General features: G+C 29.8%; 1 protein-coding gene across 1 annotated transcript; it reads right to left on the bottom strand.

Annotated features, from left to right (window-relative positions):
* Positions 1-2,796: 2,796 nt before the first annotated feature.
* Positions 2,797-4,126, bottom strand: LOC121116791 (matrix metalloproteinase-9-like). Its single transcript, XM_040711091.2, has 4 exons — positions 3,969-4,126; positions 3,224-3,391; positions 3,133-3,156; positions 2,797-3,066 (listed from the first exon to the last, which is right to left on the bottom strand). The coding sequence occupies exons 1-4, from the start codon at positions 4,036-4,038 to the stop codon at positions 2,885-2,887; spliced, it is 444 nt and encodes a 147-aa protein (XP_040567025.1). The 5' UTR covers positions 4,039-4,126; the 3' UTR covers positions 2,797-2,884.
* Positions 4,127-17,361: the final 13,235 nt, after the last annotated feature.

Genomic DNA, 17,361 nt, shown 5'->3' with positions numbered 1-17,361 from the left:
ATAATGGCCCACGTCATAGGAAAAAATAATGCAACATTTTTTTAAACGAATGGTCTGTGAAATAGAAACCTTCATCACACCAAAATCATCAAAGTAATTGTCATTCTGAGGCAACTGTAAAAATGTTTAAACATCTACTCTCCAAATGCACAAATGAATTTAATAGCAACGAATTCAACCCACTAATATTAGAATTCAGATAAACCAACAAAAAAGGATGGCTTATCTCCTTTTTAACGTCTATTCGGCCAACCTTTAAGATCTCAAGTACACAACAACGTAGTACTCGAACTAGAAATAAAACTACATTATATCAAGGTCAATAGATCCAATCTTATGGATACTCAAGACATCCTTCAATTAGCACCATTATTATTAATCTCTAAAAGGGGGTTGGAATGATTGAATTAATATGCTGGTCTAGGAGTAGCACTTCCTTCAGTTCCCCTTCTTATTCAGTCTTATTCTATTTTTTTATTGAAGATAATAATATATCATATAGTAGTTTGTATTCTAAGACTTCAGTCTTAATCATTCACACATACGGTCATAATAGTATGTACGAATACAAAAATACATAGTCATATTACTATATACCTGCTAAAAGATGCACAGATTTATTACATTTTCTCGATATACCTTGACCAATTTTATTAAATGTTATTCTTAATAAATGTGTTTGTAGATTGATATTAATAGGTTTATGAATATGGTAGGATTATATATAAATAATTACATATATACTACAAGATTCACAAATTATTAAGCAAAGAGATCAACTGTCACAAAAGGTACAAGACCTCACATTTGTTTGTTTATTAGATAAACTTCATTCAATTATAGTCGGCAAATCCTATTGGAGTACTGAGAAATAATATTTAAATCTAATTATGAAATAAATAGTGAACTCATTAGCTTACTCATATTTCCTTCGTCAAAAAATCAATAAAAATATTTAAATTAAAGTGGATCTGATGTACTGTTGTCATAATCTCGATTAAGGACTTATTATGCAAATTATGCAGTAGCTCATCAATACATATAATAAAAATCAATGACAACACACAATGACAAACTCCCCACTTAGTTTCAAAATATTTGAGACTTTTTCTGTACTGAAGTAAGGTTCGTGACTTTATTCATAAGTATTTATTATTTCACCTAAATCGAAAATCATAATTGATATGCTGAATTTTGAGAAGAATCATACTAGTTTGATTTTGATGGGAAACATGGGGAAGGTTATTTTTCTCAAAAGGGTATATTTTTTTGGATATCCAAATACACATTGATTTACGGGATTGAACAGCAAAACGTTGACTGTTCTTACTAATATATGAAGGTTTTGTGATTATTTTTTGGGTTTAACATTTTGGTTTAATACTATATTACTATAATAAACATTTTGTTATTATGAGTGAGCAAAAATCCAAAATGAAGCGCATCTCATATGTCCATGATGCTGAAGATGAGGTAACTAATATTATAGACATTGTTCCATAAACCTGGTTTGAAAAATTCCCAAGATGAAGAATGATACAAAAAACTTCTCAAGATAAGCAGAAAATGGAGAACAAAATTTAAAGATGGATCCGGAATTCCTGTCCAGCTGGAAGTAGAAGATTAAATAGGTCCCCAACAAAATGGATGAATTGTATCGTACACTTGAAGGGTGACTTGGGATTGTCCTTATATACAAGGATGTCAAAAAAAAAAAAAATTCAAATATTTCCAGAGCAACCACTCGAATCCACGTTCTGATGGTAAACCCTGTACAAAAATCTACAAATGATGAAACATAATTTTCTAATGTATTACAATGTACATAATTTAATACTGTATCCGTTTGCAGGTCGTATTTTTGTGTTTATCTTCTTCTAAATGTCCGTGTTTTTGAATATATCTATGTCTGTAAACATAAGATAGAATAAAAATGCGCTTATTTTTATGTATTTGATGATAAATTGAACAAGGCCCTGTACTACTATTAGAACGAACTTTGACATCATCTAGATCTTAGGCGAATTTGTTCTGATAATACAAGAGATCAGACGACTAAAAATATTTTTTCCTCTGTTTTCAATTTTAATGAGTCGTCAAGATGTAGAAATGCAAATCAATCATCAAGTAGTATTTTGCTAATTTCAAAATTCTATGAACGTAATTAACTCCAAAGTTAACTATGCTAGAGTGCTAAAATTGGTGCCATCTGATTTTCGACATTCAATAAATCAAAATTGTTGCAATTAAGGTAATTGGAACCAAGAATCTGGAACCGTTTATGGTAGATTCAATTTTCTTTATAGTTACTACCTTCATAAATTCATATAAATGTAAATATTGACGTGTAAGAGGGAAATATCAGTAATATCAATGGTTTTAAATGGTACTGAACGGCTTTACACAGTTGAAACCTTTTTTCATTGGAGGTCTAAACCTTGAAAAAGTGTATCACAGAGAAAAATGGTAAGCTAGAACAGATAATGTAAACCTTCCTTTTACTCAACACTGTCATATATTAAAAAAATCAGTAAATACTAAACACATAATTCGACAAATAGATTAATATTACCAACTTTAGTTTAAGCAAGATTAATATATTTCTTCATTAAGTAAAATTGTTAGTCCTTGGAAGAAATTATTAAAAATTAATATGCCTTCTATTCTTTCAAATAAAGTCAAAAACATCGAAGGTATTGGTATAGGATATAAATAAGATAAAAGGTTCTTTAAATTTTAATGCAGTACCCTTTACAATTGGTTTGGATATATTAAAACTTTCATTTATGTATGCAATAACTTTAAACTGATTTATTTACCTTTTTAATCTATAAACAATACAAAAATAAATAAACAATTGAATTTATTAATCCATTTATGGGCTTCATTTAGGTGTAACATTACAGGTCGAATAACAATATCCCCAAAACTTTGCTTCATTGGTATTAGTATAAGTGTCGATTGCACACCAAGCTCGAGTATCCCCTGCAAGGGTACAGTTATGATATTCAATATTTTTATATATAAATGGGAAATGACAAGAGCGCCCAGAAACAGTTCTACAACCTAAAAATATAAGATTAACATTTATGTATATTTTAATATTTGATTGTCCATTTATTATTTTCTTACCATCATAGGGAATACTAAGTTCATCTAGAGAAAAAACAAAGATAAAAGGGTATTTGTTATGACCAGGTGAGTAACTTTTTCTTGAACATACCTCTGCAAGAACCTGCACAATTTCCATAATCTTTAGCAAGGCTTGTGTCATAAAGAGAAGTAGCACACCAAAAAATGCCTCCATTATCAGCAGTTGTGCAACCAGCATAGATCCTTTCTCCATAAATAAAGGGGAATACGCAAGTAGCATTATTTTTTGTTAAACAGTCTGCAAAATAAAAGAAATATTACAATAATGTTCAACAGATTACGTCTTACATAAATTATATATGATTGAGCATATTTCCATACCTGATGTTGTAGTTGTTGTTGTTAGAATAATAGTGGTTGTAGTAAAAGTACATGTTGAAATAAAGTTGATTTTAAGGAAGAAAGAAGAATAACAGTTGTTAATAGTATTTTTATTAGTTATATAATTATTGTTTTTATTTTTTGTCCATTAAAAATAGTTTATAGAATGAAAAAGATGAACCAGATAGCAATTACATTCATACTGCAAAAGCTGCAACTCTACTAATGTCTAATCTGTAAAGATTTGAATGTTGACATATCTCTTGAATTAATAAATAAACCTCTTGCTCCCTAGAACGTTCCAATTTTCAAAATAGACAGGAAAATTTGGGAACACTAATTCATTTTAGGTTGCCAACATAACCACTTTTTTAAATGAATACTCGTAAGGACTTTCTCAATTTTCACAAATTTACTGATAAGGGATTCTGGATGCCTCTTTGTTATCTACATATATACAAGTGAGAAAAAAATCTAAGTATTTATGTTATTACCTTGTCCATTGCTCTGTGACAAAAGAGTAGTGATCGTCAAGAATATGGAAAATACTTTCAAGGATGCCATGTTTCCCGAGTTAAGTCTTCGTGAATAGTGTGAAATCAAATTTTTGAGACTTCTTCTTTATAGTTGATATTAATTATATATTCTAAAGATCCACTTGTTCAGTTTGACTATATGTATTGCTGTAATCTTCTATGATAGATATTAAGAAACATATGTGTCAGTTTAAAAAAATTATGTATACACATATTTGATCAAGTTTTAGAGATTTTCTATAAAATTGATGTAATTAAAAATGAAAGAAACAATATATGTATCTTGCTTCCAAACAAGACATTAAGCTGATTGGTAGCTCACTTAGAAAAGAAGATGAAGGCAAACAAATTACAAATTGCTACTTTATATATGTGGCTTCCAAAACACTCCAAATATAAGCAAGAAACGTAGTATAAGTTATTTAATGGTTAACAAAATCCGTAAACGCTTAATAATGTAAAATATTTTAAGAATCTTACACACTCAAGAAAGCCTGTCAAATTTTATACAGGTACTTTTAAGTGGCTTTAAAAAATCATTTATATATTGCTGTATTTTCATAAAACAAGTTTGTATCTCGCTCTTGTCAGCATTATACAATTTTTTCATAGCTGCCGGTGTAAATAGTTGAGAAATTTATATTATTCAAGCTATTTTGTGTTCCCTTAAGCAAAGAAAACTCGGGCGATAATTTGATTTAGCATAATAAAAAGCATGTGTATTCTTTCTCGGATAAGAATAAGTTCGATATTGATCTTGACATCATTCACAAAATAATACAATTAAATACACCACATATCCAAGAGAAAACATCAACAATCAGTAATTATTCTATGTTTTGTACTGGTATTCACTGGGACCCCTTACTGATTAGAATATATACAAATGCGTACACTAAGAATATATATTTTGAAATTCCATTAAATAATCAAAAGGTTTACCTTTTTTAGTAAAATTGAAATAACTTTTGATACCCACTACTAAATTAATATTTGAAATATTCTTCAATAATTTTAACAAAAAGTTCATTGTGTTAAAATGTTTCAAAGTTCAAACGTTGGCAATGACGATCTAACTGAAGGGGAGGTCGTATTTTTCATTTTTCCGAAAATTAAAAATGATGTGTGCTTTTTTTTAATGTATTTTTGCATAAAAAATCCAAAAATAAAGTTCTTAGGACGATTAGACAACTCTTTCTTACATCAATTTTTGATAGAAAGTATGTTAAGTATTATTATTTATATATTTTTTCTATGATGGGTTTTATAAGACACTTAACATAGAATTGATTATTAAGAATACAAGTTTCCTTAATAAATGTTAAAAAATGAAATAACTTTAAAAATGTGTAAATATTATGATGTGCTAAAATACTGCTTATTATTTTATTTTTTTTAATTATCCTCTTGATGGTCCTTCGAATCCTAATCCCCATTCGCTCTTTTCATGCGAGAATTAATTGACACAGACAATAATATCAATTTCCACTACCTTTTTGATATATTGTGTGTGACAAGACAGTTGGGTACCTTCGTAGGGGTAAATTTGAATTTTCTCAACTATGACCTTCATATCAAGTCACTAAGAATGGAAGCATAAAAGTTGATGTTGTGTTTTTTTCTGGTACTGAAAGATGAGTCCCCAACTAAGTGCCTGGGCCCTTCTACTCTGAAGGTTAAGATTATTTCCATACCATCAATCCTCTCCTTCTGATCCTCAGAGCACAAAATTGTCTAGATGAGTGACTGGCTAAGCGAATATAAAGCATACCTTTTTACAGTAGACATCCCAATGTCCACCATCTCCTTCTTCTGGGACCTGAGGCAGTACAGTTGAAACAGGATGGACCTAAGCTTTTGAATCAGTGATGATAGACCTTCACTTTCAGCCAACATGGTTATTCCTCTACTAATGATTAATTCAACAGCCAATTACAGCTCCTCAGGTTCTCTTTTTTTTTTGTCTGTACTTTGACACCCAAAGACTAAGAAGTTCTGGTTGCCGTGGTGAACAACATGGGTTCACATGTCCTATCTCTTAAAGGGCTATCTTTCAGGAAATACTCCGTCACTGACTGTGCAGATGATTTGATACCTATAGTACACATCAGTTGAGAGATCTTAAATGATGTTGTCTGACAACTTTATTAAAGGTAGGTATACAGATATCCAAGGTAACTTTGGATTGATATAAAATTATGAAACAGAATCAAGAAGTTTTCCTATCGCTCATGGTAATTTATTGTCAAACATAATAGGGCAATCTGCAACAACAATAGGACAACGTATAGGGAATTAATTAGTGTGTAAGTTGTACACTAAATATACCACCGTTCTTGTAATGTTTAGTTTTAGTTTACAGGTACCTCCAGTTTTATTCTAGTGTGTAGTTTTAGTTTGCACAGAATTACAGCTTTCACACTAGTTTTGACATTTGTCGAGTCTCCTCAAATTGCCCATAAGGTCTTATTGATTTCTCACTCCTACAACCAAAAAAAATGTATATATATATTTTGCATGTGATTCCTATCTACTTGTTTAATTTTTTGGGGTGAAGTAGAACAGATTATTAACGCTTGGCTCACTAATGACACTACAGTGTTATTTATTACTCTTTGCAGGAAAAAGCCTAACTGACCCTCAGCTTGAATCATCACATTGGTCAATTCAAGTCTCCTTTTAGATAGTAAATATGAGACCTCACCTTCATCTTTAAAACTTATTCTCTAACTTTTTTCCTAACCCATATCATCAATTGGACCTTGTTGTTCTCAGTACCTTTTCTTATGCCGTTATGAGTAATTATTTTTGCATCAATCAGGGCTGTAGTTTGTACTCCTCCATATGATCTCAACACTATAGTATATCTTACACTAACAAGAGCTATGATTGAAATTTCTTCATAGTTTAACTGTATCTTGACAGTCATGTTATACTTATCTATTTATAAGTGCTTACAGTATAATATTTTGTAAATATGAACCATTGAAAAAACGGGTTTTTAACGTGCTTTGAAACAGGTGGCATTCACAATTTAAGTTATAGAGATAAAATAAATGATACTCTATAACGCAAAATTTAAATGTATCTCCGTGTTGTTAACCATAAAAAACTTTAATAAATATACTCATAAATTTAAAAATAATTTTAAACTGCTTCTTTAACTAGGTAATTATGATTTTGTTCTCATACACAATATACTTGGAAGGAGTACATGCTTCATTTCTTACTAACATTCATAGATTGAAATATTCAAAGTATATGGTATTATAAGTCATATCTTTTAGAAAATGAGATACAAATTAGTTCGGATAAAAGTTTAAATGTTCTTTAATCAATCAAATAACCTTTTTTTTAGGAATTAAAATGATGCAAAAGTAATTAAAAACTTGATAAAATCAAGATACTTAGATTAATGAAAGATGTAGTGTCTCATAACATATAAATATGCATAAATAAAATAAAATAAACTTAGAAATTAAGAAGATAGTGTTTTTAATGAACTTTTTAGAAAAAGGACAACCCTTTTTTGGGTCCCTCTTCCTAGATTGTGTCAATATTTGAAATTTTTTGAAAATTCACTGCGTATATCATCCAAATATTCCTAAAACATACCATTTTTTCGGTTATTTTATTACATAGGGGATGTCACACCCAAGTATAATTAGGCTTGCTTGGAGAAATAGGAAAATGAGGATTTCTTAGTGGGACAACTTCAATTATTGATTCAAAATTTGGGACTAGCATTTTGATATTTAATATTATTATTTATGGCCTTTTCAAAATATTAAAACAAATTAGTTGCCCAAATATTGTATGGTTTGCCTAAAATTGGGCCTATGTATGCACTTTATGTAAACTTTTATTATTCAAAACATGGTCAAAACATATAAAAATGCATAATTTGCATGGTCCTTTTATTTAATTTGCAATATAAATTACTACGACAACATTCGCAAATATGGAAGATCTTAATTTTTTAATAGTTTGTAATGCAATATGGTACGTGTGATATTATTATAACGAAAAGTCATCAATAATATTATTCATTTAAGATACTTTTAAAAAATTGCAAGGTTTTTTTATTTATTATTACGTACAGGATATCCATATATTATATGCATGAATACATTAATCTAATATTGATTGATTGATTATATAATCTACAGAGATTATGATAAAATAATATCATGATAAATATTTTTTTATAAAAAATACTTTATTGTAAATAAGGTATAATTAATCAATCATCGACTGTATAATTATAGTATAAACAACTGGTTAACTAAAAATATTTGTTCAGATGGACTTTTTATAATCAGAGTAGGTATGACTAAAAAAATAATTTTTATTTTATTCAGGTCCAAAGAGATGTTCCCCTTCCTCCCAGATTTGAACCTGCTGGACTTTGCTATGTGGGGCACTTTGGAGAAAGAAACCAACGAAACAACACACTCAAATGTGGAAACACTAAAGGTGGCCATAGTGGCTGTTGGGTACAACTTGTCTTATAAGAAGTTTGACCTCAACTCCTGCAAGGCCTTCCCGTGACGTTTAAAAAATGTGATTGACACTGAAGGTGGCTATATTGAGTGATCAAGTTTGCAAATCCATGGTTTACGAGCTTTGTTTAAAAAAGTTAATTTATTTTTGACTCAAAAATAATATTGAAGTATTTCTAAGGTTATCTATCGAGTACATGTTTTGCTGTCAAACCCCTTTAAATGTGCTTGATAGGGATGTGGAAGGCTTAAAATTTTATGCAGATTGATTTGTAACACCTTGTTCTATTTCTTTTGAATATTTTTGTTATTATATTTTTTCCCCAATTGTCAAAGCAATTAATTACTAATAATTAAAACATGTAAAATTGACCATTTTAGTTCTTTAAAAGAACCACATACGAAATTTACTCGAAAAGAGAGTATGCACAAGGCAACTTCTTTAATTAAGGAAGGTATTTTTTTAAGCAGGGTTTTTATTTTAGATGTCCTAAATGTGATTCTAAAATGTTTCTTATGTTAATTTCAAGTTAAAATATTGTTAAGATAATGTAGAACGTTTTTTATTAAGTCAACATTATCATTGATTTAAAGGCCGCAACGAATAAATTTTATTCAGGGTAAGGAAAATCACAAACTACTACCAAGTATTTGGATGTAAATGGGGTGGACAAGTAAAAAAAAAAGCCTTATCGTCGATCCAAAATCTAAATTAGCTATAGTCCTGTTATATTGCCTAAAATACTTTTATATACATCAATAATATGTTATTGCGTCATTATATGTTACATTTTTATTTAAATAGTGTAGACAATAAATTAACTATTTTTTCCAAAAGTAAAAATTGTAAAATTCTAACGATTTCTCAGGGGTTTTTAGTACTCATAAACTCGATTTATATTCGATTTCGTTTTTTTTACTTACCTAAACTGTTAACAATTTATAACTCTTGGTATAAATATGTTAAAGGAAGCATAAAATCTATATAAAATTATAAACCCATAGTCTCTAAAAAAGTTAAATCCCAATAATATTACAGTTAAAAACGTAATAACTTTTACTACCCAAGATATGGGTTGGAAATGATTTATGACTCTGTATATGCCTATGTAGGGCTTGTCTACTAATTGTTTCTTTAATTATTTCCGGATGAATAGAAAACACTCAATTATATTATTTTCAACCCACTTCCTTCTATCATATTCCATCTCAACTCAACTCATCAGTCGAATATGTACTGACAAGATAAATCACATGCAGAAATCATGTTCTTTAATATACTTACATAATATTATTATTTAGGGCCCACCTTTGGTAAAACCAATCCTAAAGACATCTCTTTTTATAAGAATCAATTCAAGCAAACTTACTAAACATATCTTCAATGTTCAAAAAGTTTTCATTATAATATTTTTTTTTTTTTTCAGTGAAAATGGTCACGTTAAAAAAGTCATCTTTATTAAACACATATACAATTAACTATACTAGTTGTTGATGTAAAAAGAAAGAAAGAAGTTATAGCGTTATGTCAACTGCCCAACGGTTGCATCACAATGTCCTATTCAATAAGAAGAATAGTATGTTGAAATTATATTGAAGAAATTAGAATCCATTGAGGCTTTTTAGAAAGTGTTCAAATTCTCTTGGTTTACAACATTGAGAGAAAACAATTATTTTTCGGCGATAGTGATCAAGGGTGAGTTCAATAAAAAAAATGGGCATGGATCTTATTGACAGTCCATTTATGAGAGCATCGGAGTTATTTGGGTTAATGAAAAATGTGGTCAATACTGGAGATAGATTGATAGGTCGTGGAAGTCCATTATGAATGAAATTCTACAAACCATTAGCTCTATCGTACTTCTTAACTATAATCAGATGATGAGAACTTGGGACAAGTTTTTCAGGGGAGGAGGACTAACTTCTCTTGGTCAATTTCCATCTTGTGGAGATACAGAGCTAAGCAATTTCTTTCTATTCATGAAAACCAAGAGATAAGTCTCAAGCTGCCGTTCAACAATCTGTAGCTTCAGCCTTCAACACCCTTCTTCATAGCAGTGGAAGTACTCTAAAATAGTATAATAAGATCTACAATAAACAGGGATAACAACGGAGGGACGTCTCTTATCGTCAAGAGAAGATTAGAAAGACTGTACCTGAAAGAATTGATACAAGTATTCAACCTTAAAATGATATTCAAAAACAACTTAACAGATTTCCATCAAAAATGGTAAAGATACCGTTTGGCCATCTCTTTTTTTTATTTACTGATAAATCAAAGCAAAATGTTGAGTCTAGACTGTGCGCTTTTTGTAAGGAAAACATCGAGACCTCAATCCATTTGCTTTATTTTTGCTCACAAGTGGCTCCCGTTGTTAACATGGTTGATTGTATTATCCATGAAAAGTACACCCAAGATCTCAGCGCTTTCGATCGGTTTGTAGTCGCGTCATCGAAATAAAAAGAAAACCTGAAAATAAAATATATTATTTCAAAAGTCCAAGACATAATAATTACTGTTAAAAATAAACTCATGACTATTCCACGAAGGCTAAAATAGTATGTACTCAATTCAATGGATATCTCAGAAGCCGTATCTGACCAGTTGGAGATTATAGGTGCATGAATGAGTCTTGGATTTGTCTTCTCATGATTTTCTACTATTTTTAATTATGATATTGTGTGATCCATATTTTAATTAATGTGTGTTTAAATTTGAGATGTTCTCAATCGTGACAGGAAGTTACGCCCTGGGAAGTTTTGGCCTCATACATATGTATATTATAACGTAAATATCTTCCAAATGTAATTTAAGGTATTCCTTTAATTCAACTTGAGGTTCTTTGTAATTATTTATCAAATTATGGCATTTGAGTAATTAATATGAAATAATTGTTGTTTTGTATTACAATGAATTTGAACCGTTTTTTTACCGGTGTACTTAAGCTGATGGAAAAGATGAAGAAGGAACACAAATAAACAATTTTGAAGAACATAAACGTAGTAAGTGTTGCTACAGGGAGAACTTTAATTTTACATGTTCTTGTTATTTTATTCAATAAATTGTTACACATTTACACATATACTGTGAGTATTTGTAATACTTTATTACTTATTAATAACTTTTTGGCTTGAAATCTTTTTATTAAATAGGATGAGACTTGCAATTTCAAAATTCCCTTAGCTTATCCCTGGTAAGAAATATAAAATATTCAATTTCTAATATTTTGCAGCTAAATCAAGGTACTTTTTTCAGCTTTTTTAGTCAACATATCTCAAGACGGATTAAGATCAGGGTCTACCGTAGCCGTAAGCTTCCATTGACCATTGCATAACGTAACAGAGACGTTTTTGAGTATGCTGCAAGGGGTTTTGTAATTAATATATGGTCGTGCTTTGAAAAAACTATGACTAAGTCATCTAGCATTTTTGACTTATTTTCTTTTCCAGATCATAACGCCAGTTTTATTTAAACGATTTTATATCTGGATTGTACAAACTAATAAAAACTATCATTTAAAAATAAGCCATTTTATCAATAAACAAAACTGAATTCGAGTAGAAAAAAGTAAATAAAAATCAATACATTTTCCTAATAAGAGTCCAATGTAAACAATGCAATTACATTTCAAGACCTAACAATGGAATGAAAAGATGTGTTTGGATTTAAATCCCACATGACAAATTTTATTAAAAAGAAAAATATGTACTAATGGAGTGATGTACTGCACGCTTTTAAGAAATTACAAGTAATAGATTGTTATTTAATATTGTCTATAATTATTTATCTCTAGGATGTACCCTAATTATAAATTTTATTATGCACATAATAGGAATTTGAAACTTGCAAATCTGTGGATAAACATACAAACACCTACTATAGTATTATATTACTAGCTAAGAGTTACCCGGTGTTGCTTGGGTTAAGGAGGAGAGGGAAATCACGTAGAAAATTGTCGAATTAATTGAGAAAATTAAAAAACTATTCCGAAAATACTTCTACATACTAATAATTAGAATATGAATATTTCATTGTAGTCGAAAAAGATAATATGGAATCGCCAGAGCTCATAGACAGCACGTTCGGGAGTTACTTGCATGAACTTGATGTGTGTATGTTCGCACCCCGGTGAATCCTAGAGAAATAAATATACTTTATGTACCAAGTAATTTTAATAATATTATGTTTACTTATACTTAATCTCTGCAACTCCATTTTACCAATTAAAGGAACATTTAATGAATTCTGTGAGGTTTTGCTGCAATACTTCCACTTTGCATCTTGAAACAAGTCCTGCTAGATATAAAACAACAGTTATGTAAACTGATTTAGCTGGCCAAATGCTTGGAATTTCTAATCTCTTTTCTTCAGTAGGTATCATTATTATTTAATTCCTGAGTAGTGAACTTCCTTTTCTAAATAGATTCAAATATATGTTCAACACCTGATTTAACATTTGTAGGTGCTCAAAAAAGATGGAGTGTAACATTGAGGGTTAGTTGTGAAATTATAATTGTAAGTCCTTATTAGACTCAGAGTAGAATTATAAATTGAGATTGGAGTAATTCTTGTCAATGGCCTTGTTTATTTCCTAACCCCATATCACAAAAGATTGTAGCTGAGCTCTTCCTTATCATTCTTCAAATTTTCAGGGTTACCACATTGATTTTTGCCTATTCTGGAATCAGGCCTATTATATACACGATTTTCATCACTATTAAACAATCACTGTAGAATGTATTCACGTTACGTTATGATTAATAATTTGCATTAAGTACTATTCAATACAAGCATTAATTCTTTTTTTATTCTTAAAGGTTTAGTGAGGATACTTTTCCTATTTTTGAAATCATTTATGACAGTTTTCAGCATCCACGAACCATTATTTTGGTACCACCTCTATCAATTGTCATCTAGTTGTTGAACAATATTAATTTTTCCTCTAACAATCAAAAGGAGAAACAATCTCAAAGATCTTAAAAATAATATGTCGTTTTTATAAAAAAGTGGTTTATGTTCAAGAAAATATAATTTTAGTATGTAGTAATATAAATAATATGGCCAGAACCGGTTTTATCGTGAGCAGAGTTACAGTTAAACATCTTGTTTATGTCGCTCCTTATTTAAAATATGATTTAAAAAAAAATATTTTTACTTTGTTAGAAAATAAAATGCTGGTTTTTTGTTTTTCAAATGACCTTTTTTTATAAGAAAGAAATATTTTTGAGTAGTTTTGATAACATTTATCCATTGACGTTTTTTTTAATAAAATAATGTAATATACTAATTTTAATACTACCTTTTCTGGAAAATGCATGGCCTTGTTAATAATCTCCATATCCTATTTAATTACATGTTTTTGTAAAAAAAATAACTTTATTTTATTTTTATAAAATTACACTTTTTCAAAAAAATTTTGAATAAATTCTTCTGAGTGTGAAAGATTGTTAATCTAATCATCTGTACGTTTTCAAGCCGAGAAAAAAAAGTAAACGGTGCCATGACTTTATTTCTTCACTGATATTATAAAATTTCCACAAAATTCAACATTATATTATAAATTTGACACTCTATTCATTAAATTGCCGTTAGCTCGGACTAAAGCTTTAAAAGAAAAAACCCTTCACCAGTGTTAGCTTGATAATAACTCAGTGCGGCACACGTTGCCTCTTATCCTTCTAGATGACGCTTTTGAATCAGTCTGCTGAAATCAGAAATTAAATATTCTTATATGAAGAAAATTCTAAACTCCATATACATAAGAATAAGATAAAGAAGAACACATTTAAAGACCTTTATTAATCTATTTTTGATTTTTTTTTTTAACCTACCTACTTACTTTGATATATTGATATTATTCTACAAATATCCCATTTTTTTAAAGAAATTAGATCTGGAAGGAAGGATTTTGGAGTAAGTGGAATTAAAATAAAGAAATATTGAAAATTCATTTGATGTTGTCTGTCTAAAACACATTATTTTACATTCTATATTATATTCTTTATACATCAATTTTAATTCATTTCAATCATTATGGATGGATTCTCCATCTTTGGATGTAAGAGCAGGGCGGATTTTAAATTCAAAAAACTCATGGAAACTTACAGTTCTTCAGATTTCCATTTCCAAAAATCTTTAATAACGCACTAGAAGAAAGGAATGGTTATCTAACCTTCAATAATTCCCCTCCCCCAACTGGAAGCCAGCTCCCCCCGCACTTATTTGTGGAAATCATTTTGAGAGGAAAATGTTTATCTCAAATCCAAGCAAGATTTTAAAATCGGAAGCAATTCCAACGATTCAAGCTCTCCAACCACTTGAGCATAACTATTGTAATTTCCCTTGAATTTCCAGTACCATGAAGTGAGCAGGACAAAAAGATAAATGGTTGAAAATAATGTTTGTGACAGGAGTGTGTTAACGGCTGCATGGTTTATTGACACATTTAGGAATTGGTATGACTTGGTATGCAGAATAAAAATTATCTTTGCTTTTAACAATGAAAGTAAGGATCAATATGAGAATGCAATTATTTTTCTTGTGAGCTTTATTAAAACAATTAAGGAAATAAAAGTTATTTCAAAAGGCAAAGGAATTATTCGTTGAAAAACAAAACAAACAGGATCCATTTTAACAACATTGTCAATCATTGATATTCAAGAAAAGCTGCTCCATACGGGACTGAATTTTGTCATAACTCCTCATTTCTCTTCCGATTGTATTGAAAATGTATTAATTAAGGTATGAACCACCAATTCCCCCCCCCCTTTTCAGCTACAAAAATTCAAATTTATACTTAGATTAATATGTTGATTTCAATTTATGAAAGATGTAAAGTCGAATAATTATCACTTAAACCATTCCTACTTTTTAGAGGAGATTTTGATCTAAAAATAACTTATTTAGATCAAAAGAAAGCCTCCCGGGAAATGGATTTTTATTCCACAATTTATATCAAACTTTTACGTTTCACCCCAACTATCAAAAGATGAAATTAATTTATATTACTATTTATCTGTATATATTATTTTCAAAATAGAAAACTAGGATTCTCATTATAAGGCATGTTTATCTGTTTACAAGAATACAATTAATGAAATCTATAATGACATCATAACCAAATTTATAAACATATCTGAATACACTGGACAACTTGTATAAAAAAGTATGACATTTAGAATTCCTAAAGAAACAGTTTTCTACAATATTACTCTAAAAATTCATGAAGAATTAGAAGCTGATATATGTATTTTTAGATAAAAAATAAGCAATCATTATTTTTGACAAGTTTAAGGTTTATTTAAATTCATTCAACCAATGCCAGATCAATAGAATTAATCACACATTATTTACATGATTATTATTCTTATTTGTTTTTATATTTACAATTTATTTTTTTAATATTCGTTCGTGTTCGGATATAACATTGTTTCGATTAGTTCATCCTCTTCATCTATTACGATTAATCTACTGGTGATATAGGTTTAAATAACATTGAAATTACGAAGTTTTGATACTTCATCCATAGCTCTCCTTATGTTCCTCGTTATATTATCCATAATATTTTTCTTTATGAAATTCTTTCATTTTTTAATATAAGTTTAGGATGATTCTAGAATCATCTTCCACTTGTTTTTGAGTGAAAAAAGAGACTCGCGAGTAATAAGGAAATGAGGGGTGAGCTTGGTGAAGTGTCCAGCTTCTTTAATTGTTCATGTAGACTGTTCACCACGGACTCCACACAATGAATGGAATTTATGTAAATGGGATAAAGATGAGTTATTTTTTGTGTGATCTACATAAAGGATACTGAAGGATTCTGATCAATGAAATAGGTTTCTTAGAATAAGAGAAGAAACAGTGTTGACTTAATTAGGAATGGCCACATGGATTTCAATGAAGGAATTGAAGATGGAGGGAAATAGTGAGTATTTCTTTCTGTTTCTGATTCACAAATGGCCTTTAATTAAGTATGAGTGTTTTTATGAAGCTCCCTGTTTCTTGTGAAGTCTATGATGTGCCCGTAGATGATCTACTCTCAGGTATCTTGTGGTTTTGTTGGGAAACCCATTCAATTACCTCAGACAAAATAGTATGAAAGGCTCAATTCTTGCGAGCTAAAAAAACCAACAAACTTGGAGGACCTACATCAAATTCTCAGAATAAAAAAATTGAGTGAACTTTTGTTAAAATGACAGGGTGTCTTCCAGATCCAAGGGTGGGATTTTCTAATACTGCAGAACCAGGGGAAGACTTTGGTGTGCAGAATACTGATGTAGATCTTGGTGCTGACCTTCAGACCCTACTTGAAGATGAAGGGAGTCATAGCGTGACCCTAACTCCTAAAAACTCACTTGAACCATAACTTTCTGTGGTAGATGGCCGTCATGATCCTTGGGACGTTATAAGGACATCTATTTTTCTTTCGGGTTTAACATAATTTTTTCTCATCTTGGAAGAGCCAAACAAGATCTTTCTCAAGAAGCTTCTGTTTTAGCTTGATCAAAGCCTTTGATCGTGTGACCTTTTTCCCCTATTTGAAGTGGTCCAAAGCTCTCCTCTATGACATGTATAGCTATGGTACTGTAGGTTTTCCATGATGCCACGATGGATAGTAAAATGGGACGCTACATCGATGTTTTTAGCTAATGTATTAATCTATTAGCCAGGATTCTTCTTCTTTTTTTTTTTTTTTTTTTGTTATTTTACTCAACAAAGCAGCATTTTGGAAGATTTCGGCAGGTAACAAGGTAAGGTTTTTCAGGTAAAAAGACATACAGGAAATCATTATCCGTGGTTTTTTACTATCTTGATTAACACATTTTCTGTATATTTGGACAAATAGAGT

Source organism: Lepeophtheirus salmonis, chromosome 1 (assembly GCF_016086655.4).
Source record: "Lepeophtheirus salmonis chromosome 1, UVic_Lsal_1.4, whole genome shotgun sequence".
Taxonomy (NCBI): Eukaryota; Metazoa; Arthropoda; class Copepoda; order Siphonostomatoida; family Caligidae; genus Lepeophtheirus; species Lepeophtheirus salmonis.
This window is presented reverse-complemented; position numbering and strand designations above follow the sequence as displayed.